General features: G+C 50.7%; 7 protein-coding genes across 7 annotated transcripts; 5 read left to right on the top strand and 2 right to left on the bottom strand.

Moving 5' to 3' along the window:
* Window positions 1-692: 692 nt before the first annotated feature.
* Window positions 693-3,636, bottom strand: LTR84_008939 (uncharacterized protein; the record flags this gene model as incomplete). The annotated part of the gene is made up of 2 exons (XM_064852482.1): window positions 693-2,289; window positions 2,345-3,636. 2 exons carry the CDS (start codon window positions 3,634-3,636, stop codon window positions 693-695), a joined length of 2,889 nt encoding a protein of 962 aa, XP_064701457.1.
* A 1,787-nt stretch (window positions 3,637-5,423) lies between these two features.
* LTR84_008938 (uncharacterized protein) lies at window positions 5,424-8,132 on the bottom strand (the record flags this gene model as incomplete). The annotated part of the gene is made up of 2 exons (XM_064852481.1): window positions 5,424-7,695; window positions 7,750-8,132. 2 exons carry the CDS (start codon window positions 8,130-8,132, stop codon window positions 5,424-5,426), a joined length of 2,655 nt encoding a protein of 884 aa, XP_064701456.1.
* A 2,522-nt stretch (window positions 8,133-10,654) lies between these two features.
* LTR84_008937 (uncharacterized protein) lies at window positions 10,655-12,289 on the top strand (the record flags this gene model as incomplete). Its single annotated transcript, XM_064852480.1, has 1 exon — window positions 10,655-12,289. The coding sequence occupies one exon, from the start codon at window positions 10,655-10,657 to the stop codon at window positions 12,287-12,289; it is 1,635 nt and encodes a 544-aa protein (XP_064701455.1).
* Window positions 12,290-14,792: 2,503 nt separating this feature from the next.
* LTR84_008936 (uncharacterized protein) lies at window positions 14,793-15,902 on the top strand (the record flags this gene model as incomplete). Its single annotated transcript, XM_064852479.1, has 1 exon — window positions 14,793-15,902. The coding sequence occupies one exon, from the start codon at window positions 14,793-14,795 to the stop codon at window positions 15,900-15,902; it is 1,110 nt and encodes a 369-aa protein (XP_064701454.1).
* A 1,798-nt stretch (window positions 15,903-17,700) lies between these two features.
* Window positions 17,701-18,765, top strand: LTR84_008935 (uncharacterized protein; the record flags this gene model as incomplete). The annotated part of the gene is made up of 1 exon (XM_064852478.1): window positions 17,701-18,765. The coding sequence occupies one exon, from the start codon at window positions 17,701-17,703 to the stop codon at window positions 18,763-18,765; it is 1,065 nt and encodes a 354-aa protein (XP_064701453.1).
* Window positions 18,766-20,303: 1,538 nt separating this feature from the next.
* Window positions 20,304-20,886, top strand: LTR84_008934 (uncharacterized protein; the record flags this gene model as incomplete). Its single annotated transcript, XM_064852477.1, has 2 exons — window positions 20,304-20,564; window positions 20,647-20,886. 2 exons carry the CDS (start codon window positions 20,304-20,306, stop codon window positions 20,884-20,886), a joined length of 501 nt encoding a protein of 166 aa, XP_064701452.1.
* A 1,201-nt stretch (window positions 20,887-22,087) lies between these two features.
* On the top strand, window positions 22,088-23,600 carry LTR84_008933 (uncharacterized protein; the record flags this gene model as incomplete). Its single annotated transcript, XM_064852476.1, has 4 exons — window positions 22,088-22,136; window positions 22,206-22,354; window positions 22,408-22,441; window positions 22,531-23,600. The coding sequence occupies 4 exons, from the start codon at window positions 22,088-22,090 to the stop codon at window positions 23,598-23,600; spliced, it is 1,302 nt and encodes a 433-aa protein (XP_064701451.1).
* Between the last annotated feature and the right edge of the window lie 188 nt (window positions 23,601-23,788).

Raw genomic sequence — 23,788 nt, 5'->3', positions numbered from 1 at the left:
ACATGCCATCTGAGATGGGCATATGGCAGACCACTCGCCACACTTCTCAGATGGGCCACATGGATCGACGAGTGTGAGAGTAGTTTAAAGATTTCAACCCGTGGTGTTCATGAGGCACTCAGATGGGAATGGAAGGGATTGGCAGTTTTCAACTGAGGCACGGAGGACTCACTGGCTGCCGAGAGAGGTGCCTCCGGCTTTGGAAGAGACCGCACATCGATGCGTAAACGACAAAAGGAAATGGTGAGCACGAAGCCTGGTCGTGACTGCACAATCGCGGACAGCCCCACTGTCTCGTGTGATCTAGGGTTGTTGGCACAAGTTCTCTCAGTTCTTGACTTCTCGTTGCATAGGTACGATACTCCATTGAGCCGTCGTAACCTATCTAGGTAATAGTTCGCTACAATTAATGAAACAATTGACGTGTATCCCTTTGGCAGGAGAGGACTTTGTACTCAATTTGAGCTGAATGGAAAAAATCCGATGGAAGCTTCTCGATGCTAGGATATGCATAGACGCCCAAATGTAGGCGCGAGTTCCACATAGAGGATCCAATTATAAAGCTGTCTGAGGAGGTATCCTGTATCAACTGCGCCGGATCAGGTGGGATAGGTAGCCCAGTCCCTGCCTACTGTAATAACCTCATCCCTTTCCTGGCTGATAAGAGCACCTGGGCAGATATTAGGCCGAGATCAAGTGGTCTGCAGCCAGTCACGGCTCGCTCTCGTAAGGATGTCAGCCACTTTCTTGTGGCCATATGTTAACGCCACGTTGAGCGCGCCGTGTGAGTTGACATCGGCACCATTGTCGAGCAGTATCTGTACTACCTTCTCATGCCCTTGAACTGACGCCGCATCCAGTGCGTTCTCGTAGCGGCCTCCTCGTGCATTGGCATTAGCACCGTGAAGCAATAGCATCTGCACGAGCTTGTCGTACCCACCATACGATGCCGCCTGTAGTGCATTTCCATACAAGCCCCCTTGTACGTTAACATCAGCACCGTGATCTAGTAGTGTCTGTACTACTTTCTCGTGCCCACCATACGATGCCGCCTGTAGAGCGTTATCGTAAAAACTTCCTTGTGCGTTGACATCGGCACCATTGTCGAGCAGTATCTGTACCAATTTCTCATGCCCTTGAAACGATGCCACCTGTAGTGCGCAACCATAGCGGCCTCCTGGTGCGTTGACATCGGCACCGTGGCCTAACAGTGCCTGTACCGATTTCTCAAACCCATTGCATGATGCCGCCTGCAGAGCATTATAGGAATTATTTCCTCGTGCGTCGACATCGGCCCCGTGGTCCAACAGCATCCGCACCACCTTCTCATGATCCTGGAATGAGGCCACTTGGAGTGCAGTGGCATATGTACCTTTCTGTGCATCGACATCGGCACCGTGGTCCAGCAGCATCTGCACCACCTTCTCGTAACCACGGCTCGATGCCGCCACCAGTGCGTTGCCATACTCGCCCCCTTGTGCGTTGACATCTGCTGGTGACAAAGCTAGAATAGAGCCTAATACTCTATCCAGGCCAAGAGAGGAAGCATAGTACGTTGCCGAAGGAGGAATTTTGGCGAACATGTCGTATACTACGGTATGTCCGGTAAGTACATCTGGATTGTATAGCCGGAGCCAACGCTCTTTGGTGGAGCGAATTGTCAACAAAGTTATAACCACCTCCGACAGCTCTCCGGCAAATTGGGCATCCGCTTGGTCATAGTGCTGGAACCAATACCCCGCAGCATATTTCGCAAAGGCATACTGTCCCACCAGATCTGGAGTGAAACTCTGTCGGAGGAATCTATCGTGCTGCAGATACAGCAAGCAAGTCTTACTGATCCGCCCATGCTGTAATGGGCCTGATAAAGCAAAGTCGGCCGCACGGCCACTTCGAATGCGATCAGATTGTAAGTACTCCTGTACCGAGAAATGTTCAATCCGGAGTTCCTGAACACCATCAGTCCGGAGATGGATGTCAACAAGGCCGGGGCAGGTCCGAAAGACGTCTTCTGCGCCGCCAGAGAATTTACTGCGGGGATCATAACATTCGAGGTCGTCAATATCAACGGCAAGAGCTTCGAGGATCTCCTCGATGGACAACGGCCGTATTGCATAACAAAGAAGCGAAAGGATCCTTTGCGCCTCTTCTCTGAGCTCGATGCTACAGAGCAACCGTTCGTATGTCTCATCAAGAGACTGTGGCAGGGTGCGAAGACATTTCTCCAGGTGTTTTTCGCTCTGGGGACACTGTTGAAGCGGCCGAAGCTGGCATTCGACCCAACGAAATCTAGACATTGATTAGCTGTCAGAGGTATCAAACGGTAAGTCACGAAATGACTGACATTCCACCCGAGTGTTGGATCAGATGATTCTTGATCTTCTCTCGATGATCACCCCAACGTCGGAGCAGAGGATCGTTGTCGACTTGAAAAGCTACAAACCGTGAGATATCTTGCTGAACGAAGTCGTTCTTGAACGAGATATGTCCGATAGCCTGCTGGAGTGCTGGGATTTGTAGGTGGGTTCGAATGTCGGGAACATCCCGACTAGTAACCAATAAATGTAAGCCCGGCAGCTGCCATTGTCGCATGGTGTCGATTACTGATAGCACTTCGGCTCGGGAGGTATCTAAGGGGCTCTCGTCTAAGGCATCGAGCAAAATGTAGGTGTGGTGCTGCCGGACAATAGCTTGTCGCAGATACTCAAGTAAGACATGAACTGGTGGAGTGCCGTGATTATTGGAATCTTTCAGGCGGGTCATCTCTGCTTCCAGACGAGGAACTTGTCCACAAAGCTGGAGTAGCAACGCTCGCAACGCTGCCGAAGCATCTTGTTTCGACTCATCCCTAAAGTCGAAGAAAAAGAAGACGACCGCACTGGTGGCGGATGCTTGTCGCCGGCGAAAGGCATGCTGGATCGCTGTAGAGCACAGTACAGACTTTCCACAGCCAGCGAAGCCATATAGCCAGATGAATGAGTTGTCCTGCTGCAGCCATGTAGTATAAGCTGGACCTTGGACCAACCACTGCCCAGTGCTTGCGTGTCGTTTGGCCGCTGCGATATTGAAGTTGATGGTTGCATCGGGGGCCCTGAGCCACAGCCGCAGATCGACACTGACACTCCGTGCCTGTATGTCCCTGGCAACAGCATTTACCTCCTCAATATCGCCCTGTGTATTGTGATGCTCTTTCAGCTGAAGTGCCTGGAGCGCGACCGACAAGTTGTCGCGAAAATCGCTCACATCGTCGCCTAGATCTTCTAAGGTGCTTCTTTTGAATGGGTATGCCGCCCGTCGCCCTACCACCACCGCCGTCTTTTTCCAGTTGCCAGCGGGCTCATGTTTAAATTTTTCAACCTCAGTTTGTAGGACATTTATAGTGTCCTTGCTGCGAATGATTGACTTTTCAATATCCTGTATGATCAACTGCTCGGAAGGCCGCCATGTGCGCGTACGCACAATCTCGTCGATAAACTGGAGGGATTCGAGGAGGCCACCAAGTTGATCTGAGACCTTGGCGAGGTCTCGATGCTGATCTCGCCACGCGGTATAGTATTTGTAAAGGTACTCCGTACTCTGCAGACCGAGAGATAGCAAGCCGGCCACACTAGCGGCAACGGATAATGGGTCACTCATCATGTCCTCCACTTGAGATCCGCTTGTTGGCTTCGAGAGATGACGTTATTGCAGCAATCAACAGGACCTGGTACGAGGTACAGTGTGTAAGCTCTGGAGAGGTGTGCCTGAACACCACCGCTATTCGTTTTGCAGGTCAAACGGCTCGAGTGAGTCGACCATGGGCAGGTCACGCCGTAGGGCTTCTTGGCACATTGGGATGCACTTTACCCACTGGTGGCTTCCAAGGTTCCGCAGCGCAGCATAGCCAGCTTTGCTTTGCTACCCAAGCAGGCGCTTTACCTGACCTCGCATTCCAAGCACGTGCAGCCTCAGATTTTAGGGCAGCTGCAAGGCCCAGCGATTCTGTGTGGAGATATAATACAGAAATAGATCTGCCGTTGAGGTGGCCCAGGGCGCACACGGCAGCTCTCAGCTGCTGAATTGGCATGGTCACCCAGGCTCTGAGAACACTCGCCCTATGCGGTACAGTACCGAACATTGCACAAGGCATGGACGCTAATAGGAGTCCTAATCAGGCATTTGGACTTCCTATGCCCATTAGGTATCTGCACTGGCCTTGCCACCAGGTAAGGAATGGTATCACAGTAGCTGAGTACGAGAATCTCGTCTATGCCCTTGAGATAGTTACTACCATCCAAATAGCAACCATCAATCTCCATTCGACAATGGGAGGTTGGGAGGCCGCTGACTATTGACCGCGGTGGTAATGGCCAAAGGCGAAGATGGCGAAGGGGGAGGAACTCCGTTGGGATTCGGTCAGAGGTGCTTACCACTTAATTGTCCTGCGGATAGTGTGCTGGTCCGGGCATCCGTGGACGACTATGTGGGTCATTCTACTAAAGTGCACAACGAAGTAAATACCTTTCTAGGAGTTCCTGTCCGGACGACCAGCAGTAGTTTCATTCCATTATGTGTCGGAGAACTACCACCCCTCGAATAGCATTACTAAATGGCAATTATAAACGCACTTGGGGTATTTGGGAGTGGCAGAGAAATCTATGTGTGTCTAACCAGGGCACGTCGTCCAGAAACAGGGACTCCATATGGATCTGCACGAATATGTCGGGACTTTTGGTACCTATCTCTCCGGAAGTCCAAGACAATCGCGGACGATTTTCCAGCCCCTCGGCCCTTTCCTGCAGCTAAAGCAAGGGCCTGGAGTCTAAGGTCTAGACCAGATCCAATCCTGGTAAAAGTTGCGGTAAGGCGAAGCACAGGCGCACAGGTACTAAGGTACATCCTAGGTACATAAGTAGCTAGTCAGTGCTGCCTTAATGGATGGCATTACGCCAGCACGGAGTACCGAAGACAACTCGCTTCAAATTAACTTGGGCCTTATTACGTCGTTGGACGCCAAGGTTGGCTGTACAAGTTCAACCACGAGAATGGACTGCTCGAGAAGGTCTTTCACGATAGGCCAAGGCACATGTCATTGGCATTGTCGATCAAAGGATGAGATGCAGGCACCAACAATAATATCCATTCCCAAATTATCATTCAAAGATACCCAGCAAAGTCTGTTCACCTTAGATAGCTCGTGTACATTACCCAGCAAACTCCGTATCTCTTTGGATCTCGATTAAGGATCATGTCATGTATGTTAGTAAGCCTCCCTTCACTTGAACACTGCAGAAAGCTGCACACAAAGTACTAGTATGATACTCGTAAAAACCTGTAAAACCCACGAAGAAGGCGCAGGTATTGGCTTTGCTCATCGATAAATTCATTCACGAGATCGTTCTCGTCCATAGCGTGTCATCATCGTATCAACGATTCTCAAGGATCTAGGGCTCTGCCTGCTTGTTGGCATCTTCCTCTTCCACGGGTGGTGGTGGCGTCCGGGATGTTGTATTCTTTCGCTTCATGCTCGGGGCCCTAGACGGATTCTCAGGCAAGTTCTCGATGAAGGCGGACTGGCGGTGGTCCTCCTCGGGAGCTTGGTACGGCAATGATGCACTGTTACCCGCTATGATCTGGCCACCACTGCTCATGCTGCTTCCGTTACGCCGGTGTCGGGGTCGAATGGGTGATAATGGCGAGGTGGCCAGGGCGGCGCTCGTCATCCCCATTTCGTTCGCGGCTTGTTGAGCATCATCAGGCATGGCTAGAGGCGTGATGACGAAGTCACTGCTAGCGTTTGATTCCTGGCGTGGCGCGTTCGGTGGGCGAGGCTGTCCGAAGAAACTGCCTTCATCAGTTTTGGCCTTGTTGGGTGACGGCAGCGGATCGAAGTTTGTGCGATCCGATGCTGCAAAATAGGCATCGATACGTCGTTGTTTGGGTGTTGTGATGGGCTCGCTGGTAGGCAGAGCGGCTCCGCCAAGGTAGACATGCTCGTAATTATCCTTTCGACTTTCACTGAATGGAAACCCCTGGAATGAGTGCCTCTCTGGCAGTGAGCTCTCGCCAGCACCCAGCGAGGACATCTTCTCCGAAGTCGATTGTCCGGTAGTGGAACCTGCAGCGCTCAGGCCGCCTTTGTTGACTCGAGGATAATTGGCGTAGCCTCGTGGCCCATAGTTGGGCTCGTTGTAACGTATTGTCGAATCTTGCTCCCCAGAATCTGTGGAAGAGTCGGGTAATTCTCCAATCTTTCGAGACTCACCACTCACTTCGGGTAGGGACTCTGGTGGCAGTGATGTGTTCGTTTGCATTGAACTTCTGGGCATGAAGATGCTGCGCCCTCCCAACTCTGCGATCTCACCTTGACTTTGATGACGATTGCTAAGCACAGTAGCCTGATCACTAGTGTCCATCTCCATAGCAGTTGCGGACACGGATTGCTTGGCCTGGTCTCGAAACCATCCATGGAGGTGATCGCCGGAGCCTTGAAGTGTCTCTGATGTTGCGGTAGACATTTTGGACTCTCGATTCTTTTTCTTTATCTCCCGACGTCGCCACAACCAGAAAGAGAATGCAGCTAATACGAGAGCAGCACCGCCTAAAACACCTCCCAGAACTGGCCCCAATATACTCTTTCTGGCCTTGGATGTTGGCACATAAGGGTACCATGTGACAATTTCTTGTTGGTATTTCTTTGTGAAGAGTGAGGCTAGAGAGGCGTCCATGCCTGCGGCAGCGACACTGGGATCTCCCGCAAGTGTGACTTGAGCCGGTATTTTGTATTTTGACCATTTTTCCGGATTATAACTGTCCTGCCAGATGAGCGTATTCAGATTCAAGATCTCCACAGACTTTCCCCCAGAGAACATTATGTCTTGATAGCTACCCTGACCTCCAACAGCGAACATTTGATCAGGATAAGGAGTTACACAGACGTGTCCCCATCGCGCACCATCCTGGTTTAGTGGTGTGACCTTGGTCCAGTGAAACGAGGGAACTGATAGAATGTAGACATCTGTATTCAGGTCTTTGTTCAGATCAACACCATTGTACCCTCCTTGGATGAAAATCTGATAAGAAGTTGGATCGTCCTGGTGCGCCATCACTGCGCAGAAATCTGCAAGCTGTGGTGGTACGTCTCCGGAAGTCTCTTGGTTATACCAGACATCATCTTTGATATCGTACATTGAAATATTCTGCATGAAGCCAGGACCCCCGTTATTGGCGTTGGTCTGTGAAGAAGCATTCGAGGAGTAGTCAACGAAAACATCCACCGGGTTTTTCACGCCTCCAATGGCAAGTAAGAGGCCTTGGTCAGAAACTGGTAGCCAAACGAGACTAGCACTGCCGCGGCCCCTGACATGATCGGGAAGAGATGTGTTCGTCCAAGTTGCATCTGAAATTGTTTTCATGTCAATCTTCAACATATTGTCGAGCGTGTGAGAGACTGGGTCTAGACCAGTATAGGCTATCAAGAAGCCTCCAGACTCAGTTTGCATCCCCGAGAAATAAAACCCTAGATGTTCACTTGGAATACTCACCCCAGCACCATGCGTCACATTCTTGCTTATTGGGGGAGTTGGGGTATAGTGAGTATCAAAATCAGGAGTCCAGTTCTCGTAAGGGTTTTGTTTTGTGGAACCAGCTTCGGGTTGATAAAGTCGATTATTGATCAAATCTGCTTTCTCACCCGCTTCCGTGAGGGATAATCCACTAGAGACTTTATTCAGTCACCATCTTGGTCCAAGGTTGGAAATTCAAACATACCCATATGTGTAAAATTCATAATCGTCTGCAAACATGTAGCCGTCGATGAATGGCGGATTATTGCTAAACCCTCCTGCAGTGGGCAGGATCGTGAATATGTCTGAGAAATTGGTCGAGACGTCGAAGCTTTTGGAGAAATTCAGCGTGTACAAATATCCACGTTCCTCCTCTGGACCCGAAACCGCAGTCATGTCTAGCCAGGCACTTGCTGTCGCATCCCATTGGCAATATTGTCTTTGACCTCCATCCATGTAAAGGGTGTCGCGAACCACAGCACCTCGGGGCTGTGTCCAAACACATAGTCGCGGATTTGCATCAGCTGCAATACAAGCGACAGTCCATAGACATAGCATCACCCACCACGGTTTCGAGTTCGTACCCATCGTAGAATGCAGCGCAAAGGAAAATTCTGTCGTAGAAAAGCCGGTGAGGCAGAGAAGAGTGTAAGCTGCTTCGCGGAAGTAAGCCAAAGAAGATAGGTAGAGATGGAGCTCTGGAATTCCAGAAGACTTCGAGAGAATCTTCGACCCGCCTTACCACGGGATCTGCAGGTTTGCAGATTCAATACCTATTGAGTCAGGCGGGATGAGTCTCAGGGAGTGGTGGCATTGTCTCGTGTGGCACTGACGAATCGAGACATAGGACTAGTATGACTTGTCCGAATATGAAGGTGATAAGCTACCACAACCCTTCCATCTGAAGCCGAACGCAAAGGGCCGCGATTGGGGCGGCCGTGCAACACCAAAAAGACCACTTTCAGCCCCAGCGCATGCATATTTCATCATTCGGTTGGAGTGATATTCTTGGAATGGACATGGGTTATGGAAGCAATGCATTGGAGTTCTGTACGCCGAAGTCTTTGATCCTTAGCGGTATGGTCAGGTCATGGATGCATAGGATTCCTGACCTCTCTCTACCAGTGTCTTCACTTGTGCTCCCAGACCTGAGCATTTTCACGATTGATTAGACTAGTGGCTTTTCCATCAATCACCGTCCGTAGTAACAGGAATCATGTTACTCTTGCGGAGCTTGTCGTTGGGTAGCTCAAGTACGACCATGGAGTGAGAGCATGGAGACTATAGGTGTAGGCTGTGAAGTCGGACCCATTCGAGTTCTAACTCCAAGGCACCCTAGCGCAAAATCTAACCGGTTCACTAGTGTGCTGACCTGTCGTTGGTTTTCGGAATCCCTGTCGATCGTTGGTATCTTTGCGGAACATGCCAATTCGATTTCGGGTTCTTGAAACCCATTGACAGCACTGAGAGAAGGTTCACGCCGGCAGGCTTTGTTGGTAGATGGCACGTCCTTTGACTTGGGTGTGGCTTCTTGAATCTGATCGACACCATATTCCACCCCTAAGAACAACGTTCGGATGGACAGACAGACGATAACCAATCCATCCTGGATAAGATTCCAAGGCCTCCTCTGGAGCGACGGATAGGTCTGAGGACCCCGCAATCAGATTGAGAATATCCTTTTTACCTTCGTAGGAGTGACCTGGCCATTGATACGACACTAGACCCTTGGCGCTGTACTACGTTGTACTGTGTAGGATGAACAGCCTCCAGGCGAGGGCGCAAAATAGAAACAATATCATTGCCACAAGTCTGTCGGGCCTGAGATGCTGGTTGAGGGCTCGATAGCGATGTCCACAACGTCCGGAGTAGTGATACTGTACGTGGGATCACCAGGATCCACAAAATCCGGCTTGTTCGTGCGGCAACACTTCAACATGATTCCTGTGGGAATAGCATGCTCGGGACGCGGTAGTCCGTACAAGGAATTTGGTAGTGGCAGCTGGCCTCGGACTAGATAGGAAAAGAAGAAACACCTGCCCACTCGTTCCATACTGCGAGTCGTTGGGAAAATGCGAGAAGCTGCCAAGTACCGAGGTACTAGAAGATAATAGCTTCGGCCCCTGGCCGTTATTGCTGACTTTCTATGTCGTTCTTGGCTAGACTGACGGGATTTAACACCTAGTCTAAACTTACTGGAAACGGCAAAGTTTGGACGCGCAGAAAAAATAAAAAGTCTATCCACTATTACTTACCTCTTTCGCATGTTACGGTCTGGAGTTTTCCATCAGCCCCCAAACGGTCTTACGGAGCTATTCGTACGAAATACAACATGTACTATGGTGTGCCTGTCTCATTCGACACCGCTGTGTTAAAGCTGTCCCCCACGGACTGACGAACCAGGGATGGTTGAGCCTCACCTTCAATGGCTCCCAACCTCGCCGCTCGCGTCCTTTTGGCCCGACCCCGTGGCCGTTGCTATACTGGGCTCATGTCTCTTGTTACTTATCCTCTCCAAGGTAGGGGTTAGTCGTTGCCCAGCTCCGTTTCGCTTCTGTTGCCCTATCGATCGCTTACCCAGCCATCTCTCTTGCATCGAACGTCCGGGTTTGGTGTGCGACCTCATAGTCCGGACCAGTCCACGAAGAAGAGTCAAGACTTTATCACCCAGCTACAATCCTTGCAATTCCAATCATCAATGATCCACAGGTAAGTGACGGCTGGTTGACCAGGAAATAATGGCATAGCCACGAGCTCTCCGGTTCAGGCATGAAATCGGATGCAACATGCAGCCCAGAAGCCATTCAATTGGTTCGGAAAAGGTCTGACCAACTCCACCGTCGCAAGATTTATACTTACATTGGGTTGTTCTTCAAAGAGAGCTCATTCCCCCTCTTACTCTCTTCCTCTCCATTAAGTAGATACTTAAGACGTTGTGTCATAGTACAACTCATTGCTCCAAAGGTGGTCACAACTTGGTGATGCCATACGCTCGCTTTCAGCTTTACTGATTATCGTCAATCAATCGCTACAAGCACTTGACTATTGGTCAACAGTCAAATCGATTCAAACAGCAAGCTTGCTCTCACCGGCTTACATTGCGTCTGAAGATGCTCTCGGTCAAGTCCCTCGCTGTATCTTTACTCCTGGCTGCAATCGTCCATGCAGGGGATGGTGGCGGTGGCGGCGGCGGCGGCGAACACACTCGTTGGCTAACAACCACATGCTGGGAAACGAAATCTGCCGAGAAGGAATACATCACGATCTGGCAAACCCAAACACAAACGGAATGGGCGAAACCTGAGTCTGTCACAGTTTGGCAAACAAAATGGGAGACACCCGGATCTGTCACCGTGTACAACACACAGACTCAGTTGGAAACGAAGACATCGATAGTCGTTTCCAAGGAGACTGACATCATTACCACTACTGCGACGATATATTCCACCGTCAACAGCTATTTCACAAGCACGGCAACGCAGACCCAGGTACAGGTGTCATATCAAACCGCGACGGCGACCATCTATAGCACAGTCAACAACTATTTTACGGATACTGCGACCCAGACTCAAACGCAGACACAGACCCAGGTCTCCCGTGAGACTGCCACTGCTACTGCCACGGCCACCGTGGTTAGCGCAAGTATCTCAGTGATCACGGAATTTTCAACGATCACCGATACTGTGACCGAATTTCCGGTGTGCACGACGGCACCACTTGTGGGACTCGTGACTTGTCCTACAAGAACACTCAATCCCACATACACCCCACCTACAGCTTTGCCAACTGATTGGCTATGGGGCTGCCCTCCGGATACTTTGTGTACACCCAAGCAAATCGATTGCAACTTTGAACCCAACTTACCGGCGGACACGTATGTTTGTAGCCCAGAAGACTGCAAACCTGTAACACCGTTGCCTCCGCTTGACACTAGCTGGGACTCGCACAATTGCACCCCTTACATTCCACCTCCAGGGTACGCCAACTTGGCGCCACCCATCTTTGACCTTGGGTACGACATCTTCCAGTTCAATGGACAACCAGGCCCTTATTGTCCTCCACCCCCTCCTCCACCACCATCTACAACATGGCAAGACTGGACACCGCCTGTCTCCGCGTCCTCTATTTCGAGTTGGGCAGACTGGTCGGTATCAAGTCCGGCAGGGCCAGCACCATCGGGCTGGAGCGATTGGACTGGACATGGAGATCGTCCGCACGGTCAGAGCTGGAGACCATCGCCACCTGGCATTACTCCGAGAGCGAATCTTGCGGAACGCCAGGATGATGCTCCTGACTATTCAGTCCCTGCCGCATGTTACAATCCTTGCAACGCTGCTGTCCTCAATGCCCAGAGTTGTGGTCTCAAAGGGGCTGTTTTGTGTCCGGTCTCTGGGGTATTTTCACAGCAATACACCAATTGTGGGAATTGCATCGATGTGAACAAGGACAAGGCGTACACCGAGCCTCCGAGATTGATATCATCTCTGGTGAAATTCCTGGACTATTGCAGTGATTACACCGCCGAAGCTGCAGCTGCGACCCAGGCCAGCAGCTCGACAACAGTGTCGACAGGTGGATCATCGTCCTTATCAACAGTTGCGAGCTCTACGGTGGTAGTTGCAGCTCTGTCTACTAGCCCGACACCGACATCGAGTGTCCCCAACGGGGCGGAAACCCAACGGCCAAGCTCGCATTCACTTTCATTCACGATATTCATGTCAATCATGGCTCTAATCTATATCTGACCCGCTCAAAAAAGCTAATATTTAAGATGACATGACTTTTGGAGATATGGGTTTACTAGTATTTCTCATTCTGGAATGGTCACGAATTTACGAATTAATGGGAGCGAATCTCCAGGCGCGGTATGAATTATTACTACTTGAGGAGCATCAAGAGGCAACTAGTACTTGATAAGATAGCGATGATACCAAAGCACATAGATGTAATATTGACATGTGCGGCCCTTTTGTGGCCTACGTTAAACTGAAAGTCTTGATCAATTGATTTCACCACGGTCGTTAGGCGACGTATAAACTTATGTTGACACCAATTCCTAGTTGATCATGGATCATGGATCATCGATCTTGCAGGAACACGTTATCATCTTGCAGGCATGGATTGCGAACAAGAATTGCACGATTGGGAATTCGCAGCCTCGCGAATCGCGGATGATGGGCATCCTGCATGCAGATATTCTGAAAGAAGAAGTCTGATCCCCGAATTGCCTGTGGACATTGGGAGAAGAGGTGATTGAGGGGGGCACGAGGGGCTCTGCGGAATGCGCCTTGCCAAGCAATAGCGAGCCTTATCGATAGCCTAAGAGCCTTAGTGCCGTTTACCTGAGGCTGAGCCCCCATGATGATGCTGGCCTTTCTGTGCACCCCCCTCCATCTCATCAGTCTCCAGGCTTCACACAGCCTTGCCTTTCAGCAGAGCAGGGACACAAGTTTTGACCCACAGCACCATGACTCTCCACATTTGCGAGTTTGATAATGAGTAATTTGCACGGGGTTTGAGCGACTAACTAGTTCCACTTCACTTGACCTCCCGATTTCTCAACTTTGGTTCAGTGTCAGCTGCGACAATGAGACATCAAGCACAACGTGTTCTGGTGCCAGCTGAGCAACCTTCCGAAGGAGCGAGGTTGAATTCCACCGTCTTCTGCTTGCCATCACCCTTGATTGATATCAAGGCCTCCTGCTGTTTCCAATTCACCTGGCTCCTACCACTTTGGTAACTCGCCGTGCTGATTCAGAATGGATGCAAATTCACCTAACTTCACCTCGGCCTGAGCCGCGACAAGATCGATCAGGGATCTCGAGGGGCCGAATGCCCTTTTGCTGAATCACCAATCTTATTTTCGTCCTTGAGGACACCTTCCATTTCACATAGGTGCACTTGCTGTACAACAACCTCGGAGTGAAAGCACTCACATAGACCCGAGAGACGATATCCCCCTTGGAAAAATCCATGTACGCTTCAGGCACCCGCTGTGATTAAAAAACAGGCAGCAATTGTTTCTGTTGTAGCCCAGGCTGAATGGAGGTCACCACCCTCCTTGTTGTTTGACATTGGCAATGAGGTCATTGGGGTCCGAGTTCAGCCACTATTTGAGGCTGATGCACGAGAGGGGTTTCGGTATGGTTACTGGCCCTCCGGTATTGTGGCACGTTAGTTCTCGGTAGAGGTCACATATCCAGCTTGTTTTCCGACTTCTTCCCTAATCTTGACGCTTCTATATGGCCCCATCATCTTGTCCAGACAAAGCGACATGGTTGGAGCGAGTAGAGGTGGCCAGAAAAGTGGCCGGTGAGCAGATGTGAGCCCGCTGACATAATTTGACGCCACACTTGGAGAGTTGACCGCCACTCGACCCAATGCTCGAAGAGACGAAACAATACCCCAAGGGGGCCGAATTGATGGAAACGGGAGTTCATCACAGTAGCAACTACACCTCAAGCGGAATGTACTTAGTTGTATGATCAAGAGAGAATTGACCACCAAGCTTTTGCGAGCTTGAGTGTGTCATGACCATGCAACCGCCAAATCCACCGCCCATGACCTGATTTGGCCAAATCCCAAAGATGCCAAAATCACTGCGTTGCCTAACGGGAACGAACCCTGCGAACCACCATAAATGGTCGCCCAAAGTGCGGTCACGCTGAGTGGCCATTAGGCTTCAATTGTTTCCTCACAGCCGTGCATTGGGTCGAAATGCAACTCATCCCTTGCTTCGATCCAAAATCCCCAATCACCTGTTCTCAATTCCCTTGATAGACGACCCGCTTCCTTCGTTCAACTGTCGGGGATATATGCACAGTGGACACTCGACGCGGAAAGACTAACTTTATCAAATCAGCAGACCGAGTCCACAGCCTTGGGAACCAGCACGAGCACAATTCTTTTTCGCTTTTTGCAAGCGTCTCTCGCTCGCATAGATCAATTACAATGTTGCCGTGATTGATGCTTTACTAAAGATCCTTCGTCCCATCAAGGTCAGCATCGTCTCGACCATTCGCATCATGTCAAGATCGAACATCATTCGGCATATCGCATAGCATTCAGTTAAGACATCAGCAGCATACAAAGACTTCAGTCTGCCCGTCGCCAAAGACCCTTCACCAGATAACCCATCGCCATTCTGGATCCAGAGGTTTACCTTGTGAAACCCAACGCACGTCGGAAGCACAAACCCATTCCATATCAGCAACACCCTCATCGATAGAGTTCAACCTCTTCCATTGAATGTCGGGTCGACGACACAGTGACAGTTACAACAGCCACAGTTCGGATCCCATAGTCCTCGAAAGAGACCCCCAGGTGCGTAACTCCTATCGCATCATTCGACCAACCAAAGTCAAAAAGAGTCGACTGACGATTGGTTCCAAGATATACAACCTCTTTCGAACTCGCAGAAGAAAGGTTCAAATAGTGGAGGAATCGCCCATCAGAAGTCGACGCCAGCAGCGGCGGATTCGCACCCCATCGCCATCACCCTCACCCTCACCACCGCCACCACCATCTCCCCCAAGAGGACCATATCGCAGAATGACCACTCGGTTGAACGAAGACGACATCTACGCTCCATTACCTCCCAAGATGTCTCCCAAATCCAATACAAAGCATCGCAAGAGCAAGAGCGATGACTACGACGCCATTTATGAGGAAAGAGAACCTCAATTGTATCGCAAGGTCAAGGTTGTCCATACCAATCGAAGGGATGAAGATGCCCACCCGCGGGTAGAAATCCCATCATCCTCGCACAAGCGACATGACAGCGGCAAGTACTACGTGGAGACCCGCGTCCACGATCGTCCGAGCTCTGTACGGTCTGACTTCGACCATCGTCGAGAAGACGACGGAGAGCTCCGTCAATTGACGAACGACCTCAGCAATTTGCTTGCGAAGGAGAGAAAAGATCGGATCGAGGCAGAGAGAGCTACTGCCATCGCCGAAGCAAAGGCCAACCGCCTTGAAGCCGACCTGGCGCACGAACAGCGCCAGAGATCTCTCGAAAAGAGAGAGCGCGCCGCAGCAGATCGTGAAAGGCGCCTCACCGATGAGCGCCACAGCAACGAACGTGAACGTGAACGTGAACGCGACCGGATAGTCGAGGTCAGGCGACCCGTCGTTGTTCATAATCCAATCGTTGCTGTGGCGCCACTGCATGAAAATAATCACCGCTCAGCGTTGGATCGCGCTCAAGCTGATTATCAACAGCTCGAGGTTCGGGAGAATCGCGGCTTTCGTGAAGAGGCGCGACCATCAACTGCAGAGAGACGTCCTCGCCGCCAGAGCATCGTCATCGTGGAGCCTCCACGCGAACCAAGGAACACTCGCCATGGACATCGGTAGATCTCCACATAACATACGTTTGGTGTTAGGGTTGGAGAGTGGAAAAGTAGAAAGAGGAAGGTCGGGGTGTTAGCATCATGGCATTATAGACGGAACAGAACAATACTGCTGCGAAGCAAGAAAAAACAACAGGGCGGAAGGATGGCGTTAATTATATGGTTTTGGACTTTCCAGTCGTTTTTGCACCGAATCTCAAATCATTTCTGTTTGTTGGTACACTTAGACTTAGGCAGACGAAGCCTAGTCATCGGCTTCGATCTGCTGGCGTTTTAAGGTGGAGATTGGGCACTCAGGCACAAACAGGTACAGATACGGGCACTATGGAGGATTAGGACATTCGGATCGAGATGCGGCACGGCACCACAGGGACATCATGACCAGTGAACCAAAAAACAACAACAACAACACAGTATATAGGTACATAGGCAGATACTTCGAAGATACAGAATCAATTTCTTACCAGCACAATTCCAATTGGGAAGTTGTTCGACAACCCCAATGGGGCTGGGCATCGCCATGCAGCGATGATTCTCTAATCAGGGCGATGATGGATCATTGATGACTGAGTCAGGATGCACAGCCTGCAGTGTGGTTACTGCCTGGCAGGTAACTTGCTTCAAGCACGGCGTAGTGTTGATTTTTCAGAAGACGGAGGTTCTTTGTATGTTGGTTTATCTTCTTGGCTTTGTGTGGATGAATCAATCTGATGAACTGCCAGGAGCGGCGGACTCTGGAGCCTGTGCAGGAACCACTCGGTAGCGGTGTTTCGCGGGTATGACTTTGGATTAGGTGCAGTGGCCCAGTGTTCGTACTCGTAGCCTCAACCACGGCACCCACAAATACTCCCCACAACGGCGAATCAACGGGCGATTGCCATGCCAGGTCTAGGCTTCTCAAGCCCCTAGTCGACCCCAATTTTCTTGATGGAGACGCCCAAACTTGGTGCTACCCAATGCCAAAGATGATTGAGTCTGTTAGCAGATGCAGGGCGCGTGACGTGCTGATCCTTTCCTGAGGGAGGGCGGGAAATCCAAAGCAACAGAATTATTGTTTAGAGATGAGTAAGTTATTGCTTCTAGTGGTTAGGGATCAAAAGTCAATCGTAAATGCTACCTACAGTTCAATCATTATACTCTCGGGCATTCTTGACCATTTGTGGTGTGACCGTAAGTTCTTCATAGCCTGGGGATACCCAGTACCTCGTACTTAAGGTGTCCTTCGGAGCAAAGCCCCCCAAGGCTCGTGCTCTAGACTTACTTACGCCTTACTGCGAGTCACCTTTTCCCCTCCACCAGACCGAACCGAACCGCCTTGACCACTTGGGCTTCAATAAAAGGTCTTGACATCTCCTTCCTGATTGTGCACGGCCGTCATAAAGGACTCGATCAAGACTTGAATGGCGTCTTCTTCCATCTTGCCGTCCCTCTGTCATCCCTGTCCAATCCAAAGTCCAAGCTGCCTTCTTCCCGCCATCCCTCCATCACTTCCCGCCCTACGTCACCTTATCTCAGGTTCTTGAGACAAGCTGCGCCTTTTTCTTTCCGAAGGCCATCTTTGACCCCATTGCCTTCCCGGAGAGACGTCGACCAAGACTTGAATAGAAGAGCATCTTTTCCAGAGTGGAACCGACCGTGTCAACGGCTTTTCCATCAGCACAGTCCTCGACTCAAGACCAGCCTGACCATGTGGCAGTCTACCCGACAGCCACCCAGCCGAGTTATATTCGCCTCGAGTCCTGCCCCCATGATCAAGTAGGCTCATCTACGAAAAAGAATTCCCAGACCGAAGCTACCACATCATGGGAGAAAATGATGGACAGACCTGCCGGCAAGAGGATGCGACTGTCACAAAAACACCACCCAAGCTGCCCGCACCACCGGAGCCTGAGAATGACAAAGGCATCTTCCCCTCAATCAAGAGCCCGGAGCTGGAAGGCTTGGAAGGTATAACAGCTGAGAACGTGGACGTCTTCAAACTCGATGCAGTGGCAGCTCTTAAGCTCTTGTGTCGTAGCGTCGACGATCTAGTTCAGATCACGGGAGATATCCCTCCTACCCCTCCTGCACGGAGTAGAGGTACTTCTCCAGCAAAAGGTTTCTCCAAGCTGCGTGAAGTTACACCGGGTGAGATCACGACCCCCGAGAAGAAGACTTTCGGACTACGACCGCCTGGTTCACAAGCACACGACATTATCGATGGTGTGCAATTCGCAAAGACACCCATCGGTTCGCCGGAAGCACAAGCCCACGAGCCTATCTCTGCGGCGCAAATCATTGGGGCCCATGCGCAGCCGATTTACATCCAGCATGGGGCTCTTGCTCGAAAATTCTATTCGAAACGCCCTCCTCCCATCTCCACCGAGGACTACCTAATGCGCATGCATAAGTACTGCCCAATGTCAACTGCTGTCTACTTGGCCTCGTCACTGTATATCACTCGTCTAGCGATACAGGACAGGATCCTACCTGTGACACCACGAAACGTCCATCGATTGCTTCTGGCGTGTCTCCGGGTCGCAATGAAGGCACTTGAAGACCTGTCGTGGCCGCATGCGCGATTCAGTAAGGTAGGTGGGGTGTCGGAAAGTGAGCTTGGGCGCCTTGAGATCACTTTTTGCTATCTTATGGACTTTGCTTTGAAGGTCGATGCTGCCATGCTTCAGCGCGAAGCAGAAAGTCTCTGCCGCAAAGACCGATATGACAATATTGTCTTGGACAGCCCGCTCAGCCCTCTAGAGCTACGTATACCCGAGGAGGGCGAGAGAAAGTCCAGGTCAGCTGAAAAGCGCAAGGCCAGTAGCACTCTACCGTCGAGGCCTCTGGTCAAAGTTGGAAATGCAATTGAGGTTATGGGTCAGTCCTAGGCAGAGCATGACAGCGGATGAATCGATGCGGTTTGATTTACCAGCGGAATTGATGAGATATATGCGTTATTGTCGGTTGGGCCGCTCCATCAGAGGAGTCAAATGGCGTCTTTATGGATTACTTGCACGTCTCGAACATTCTTACATATGCACCTTCCAACATTTGAAGTCTTACGGTGACCATTTTCGCTGCACAACAGTGGGCCAGTATTTATGCCCGAGCAACCACCAACACTCTCACCATTGACATGTTGACTTGGTCGAGAGAGACGCATGTGATTTTGCGGCCAAAGCGACCACAACGGTTGCATGTTCTTACAGTCTAATGGCCATTCTGCACCAATATTGAAGGCTCTTGGCTCCCTTGCCTGACTTTGCGTCCTGGTCGTATGATTCGACGTTCGGTCCGACAACTTCCTGCTCAACAAGCTGCCCTCATATATGAGCAGTACTTCCCGACTGCTCCTCCAAATCTAGCTCAGGATGCCAGCACTATTCAAACTCTACCATTGCTTCGGGGCATTATCAGCACCAGTCGGCAACCTATACAAATCATAGAGCCTTCTTCTACGATCAACGTACTCCTGTACTCTCGCTGTGCTCCTCTCCAAGGTTTCAAATGTGAATGGCGCTCGCCCACCTACAGGTGCCTGTTGTTCTCAAACTAGAACAATCTACTGTGTGAATTCAAACACAAACTGTATAAAATCCTCATCTCCACAATGTGATGACGCAAAATCAGCAAAGTGCCCCGCTTCGTGCCGATGGGCCGAACCGAGTTCAAATTCTGCGCTACTCGGGACTGTCACGCCTTCCATTTTCCCTCCACAACTCACGTCAAATCTACCTCTTTTCGATCAAAACTTGACTAGTAGAGGTAATCGCTCATTCAAGCTTACTATACACGACTTAACGTCGCGAGATCACCATGCCAAATGTGGAAGTCTGGCACTAGTACTCCAAGTGAGATCTGAATCCCTCCCAGGGAGAATGATCCCAATCCCGCATAACTGCGCCGCCATCTTCGCTTAGCCCTGGTGGTCGTGATCCGAAAGGTCTCGGAATCTTCTCGCTTGTGGTGCAGACCGAAAACATACCTTGGATTATGGTCAACTTTTAAGCTTCATGAAGTCTTTTAGCACTCTGTGACTTGATTAAGTTTCTTCATCTTGGACTCTATGTCTGCTAGTCAACGCGTTAAAATGGAACTGTGGGATAAGTCATCTTTTCTCTGGACTACTTGGTAAGTACTCAAGTCATTGGACAACTGTATGGTGAGGATTGCATCTCTCTTTCTGTCTCTCAGTGTGCCATCGTGTTTATTAGTCTCCCTTCCTCTCTACATTCGCAACAGACATCCAGCAAACATGCACTTCTCCAACTTCTTCATCGTGCCCACAACCCTCCTCCTCGTCACTACAGCGGCTCTCGAGCCCCGCCAAGCAGCAGGATAGCCAGCATGCCAGCAGACGCTGAGCTGCAACTTCAACCAAATCCAGTCCTCCACTATAACCGACCGTCTCACCTACGTCCGGTACATGCAGAGCCATTTCTTCGGCCCATTGAAAGCATCCAACCAACTACGCCCCATCGAAAGCGTCATTCAGTTCTTGCCGAGCAAGAACTTTGGTGCCCCCAATAGCTGGGTCAGCTATGTCGATACGGGTATTGTCGAGGTCATCCAGCGCAGTGGTGCGCTCGCGCTGGGTTTGAGCACCGAAACGGGCGGAAACCCTGGGAGTGTGCTCTGGAGGGATGTCTTCGTCGCCCAGCGCGATGGGACCTTTGCGAACAGACACGTGAGTGATACTTGGCTATATATATTCCCATATTTCACGCATCCCCTAAACCTAACTTAATACTAAAACCCCATCCTTCTAGGACCACGACTACGCACGGGGCCTCGCGGAAGCGACGGCGACGGAATGGGCCAAGTCGAGCAAAGCCGACGTGCTGGCCGCCGTGCCGGCCACGCGCCAGAAACTCAACTGGCACCAATTCACCATTCCTGTTCCGCTGGATCATCCGGCACGAGCCCGAGACGATTCTGCTGCTCACGCCCGTCTTCCTCTTCAAGGCCGAAGACTTGGTCGACTGGTTGATCGACGTCACGCAGAGTGAGTCTACGATCTGTGGGTCAGAGGCGGCGTGGGCGATCTCGGGTGCATTGGCTGTCGACCTGCCTGGGTCGGTGTTGGCGCTGCCGGACCAGGTGGTGGATCTTTTTGAAGGCGGTGTTTGTTTGTGGCAAGGACTTTTTGGGAAGTTCTTGAGATCTCGGAGAGGCTTGTTTGCTGCTTTTGTTTCCACCGGGCGAAGGCCACGTTTCCTAAGAGGATTTAATGGGGCAGAGTTGTGGACTGATATTGCGCTGGCTTAGCTAGTGCGAGCACTATCGCTGGGATTTGTGTTGTCCCATGGTATCGTAGTCAAACGGTATTAATATATGATAGCATTACGATATATCTGGCCATTTTATGGTCTGCTGTATCAAGAGATATATCACTGGGTGATTATGTCTTTTACCGTGAAGCAGAGTGGAACCGAAAGACTCGTGCGGAGCAATGAGGGGTTGAAGGGGTGTTCGATTGGGTGACTAGCACCATCAGGGTTTGTCTAACTGGGACCAACCCAATCCGGGGCAGTTGAAAGCTACCAGAGAGCACCCTTAACTAGCTGTTAAGTAGGTACCTCTCGTTAGATAGGCGTGTATCCTGATTCGCATTGACTAGGCAGATAGATAGATACCGAAATAATCAACGGATACCCCCCCCAGTCCCATCTCACCGATCGACAACCAGGCGAAGCTTGATGTGATCCCGCAGCTCCATTATCCTCTTCTCAACCTTCCAAATACCTCGTGCGCTACAAGAGTGACACACACCTCCTCTCTACTCCTGAGTCCTGAAGTCTATACGGTGTGGCAGGGATGCCATCACCAATGTTTGTTCCCGACGGCTCGTAAATCCATTGGCCTGGACCGGGCGTTGACTTTGCACCCAAGCGGCTGAAGATCGACCCCTCCCCCTTCTGACCACTCGGCATGCGGCGAAGACATCGAGCTAGTGCGGCCATCAGCCAGCCTTCTCTCAGAGTGGGCGTTGTTGACGTCCAGCTGAAAAAAAAAATATATGTTTGGTTCACGTTCCACATTTATATTTGTTTGATATATCTTGTGCTCCAAACTTGGATCTTCAGTCCCGCTCTCGCTGGAGAACAATAGAGAGATTTTTGTTTCAAGAGATTCGCCTTTTCCACCTGATAGCCTCTCCTGGGTACAGTGTTTTCCTGAGGGCGACAACAGCTGTTCGAGATAGCCAATATGGCTACTAAGCCTGGCGCCTACAAGCGCCTCATTGTGCTTTGTGATGGTATATATGCACTGCCAATTCGCGGTGCCGCGATTGTTTCTAAGCAGAGCTGATACTGCTATCAACTAGGAACGTGGCAGAACGTTCTCTCGGGTGATAAAAAATCACACCCGACCAATGTCGCACGGTTGGCGAGGTGTATCAGTCCTGTTGCGAGGGTGAAGGAGAAGGATGGGACGATTCGGGAAATTGAGCAGATCGTTTACTATCAGGCTGGGGTAAGTGTTTCTCGTCCCCATATCTGAGTAATGGTGCTAAGCGTGGCCGACAGGTCGGTACTGGAGCAGGTGATCGTCTCCGTGGAGGTAAGATTCACATTCTACCTTCGCGTCAATCGTCGTTGCAGTTGGGCGAAAGGTGACTTGTCTGTCACGACTGACTCACGACTCTACAGGTGCATATGGGATGGGAATCTCATCCAATATTCGGTCATCGTACGGCTTCCTCGCGCATAACTACGATCCAAACCCAGGTGACGAGATTTTCTTCTTCGGATTCTCGCGAGGTGCATTTACTGCAAGATCAATTGCAGGTCTAGTGACGAAACTCGGGCTTCTCACCAAGCGAGGAATGGATTACTTTCCCGAAGTGTACGACGAATTCTACAAGGACCCGGGAAGCACTCCAGATTTCAATTTCTCCGAAGGGTTACTCAAGAAAATCGGAACGGATCGAATCGCCAAGGCCAAATATGCTGTAAAGCTCGTGGGAGTATGGGACACAGTTGAGTTTCACGGCGAGGGCATGAGTGGCGAGAAGATCGAGTTCCACAACGCCGAACTCTCGCCCAAAATCCAGTATGCGTACCATGCCCTGGCTCTGGATGAACGTCGCACGCCATATGTCCCAACGCTCTGGCAGTGGCCATCAGGATATGTGCCAGCCTCGGATGGGACAGGACTTCAGGTCATGAAGCAGGTATGGTTCAGCGGCGTACATTCCGACGTAGGTGGAGGCAAGTACGATCCGAATTGCTCAGATGTGACACTCGCCTGGATGATCGCACAGTGTCACAAAGACGGGAAACTATCGTTCACAGATGAAGATCCGGTGAACCCAGACGATGCAAATGAGTACTATCTCCTGCCGGACCGGTTGAAGAAGAACACCAACACGAAATGGACGAGATTGGCAAAAGCATCTGAACCAGACCCATTGGACACGTTCTGGGACTCCGCATGGGGCAAAATCCAGTCCTGGAGCAGTCAAGATCGCAAAGCACTAATATTGGACAACACTCAGGAGAAGATCCATCGCTCAATTCGCGATCGAGATTTGAAGGCCTGGCCGTGCCCTCTTCTCGATGGCACACAACAGAAAGGTGCTTGGGGGCTGAAGATGCCTGGCAAAGGTGGTAAAGCCTTGCAAGAGGCCGAGCCTGACCCAGTTGCGGACGCCATTGAAGAGAAATACATCAACCGAATTCGACCGTCGCCGAGTCAGAAGGGTGCGACAAAATTGTAGGTCGTGGTATAGTCATTGCAGCCTTGATGTCGATGTGACATATGCTTTTCTAGATATGTGCTTCGTCCTTGCAAAGCAGTGTTTGCGACATGCAATTTAGTGCCAATAATAATGAATGAATGAGCGCCTGAAAGGGAGTATTGCTTCGGCAAGTTGTGTTCAAGCTGTGTCAACAGGTGAATTGACAA

This window comes from Exophiala bonariae (assembly GCF_035927105.1).
Source record: "Exophiala bonariae strain CCFEE 5792 chromosome Unknown scaffold_34, whole genome shotgun sequence".
In the NCBI taxonomy this organism is placed as follows: Eukaryota; Fungi; Ascomycota; class Eurotiomycetes; order Chaetothyriales; family Herpotrichiellaceae; genus Exophiala; species Exophiala bonariae.
The sequence above is the reverse complement of the archived record's forward strand: the minus strand, read 5'-3'. Positions and strand labels throughout refer to the sequence as shown.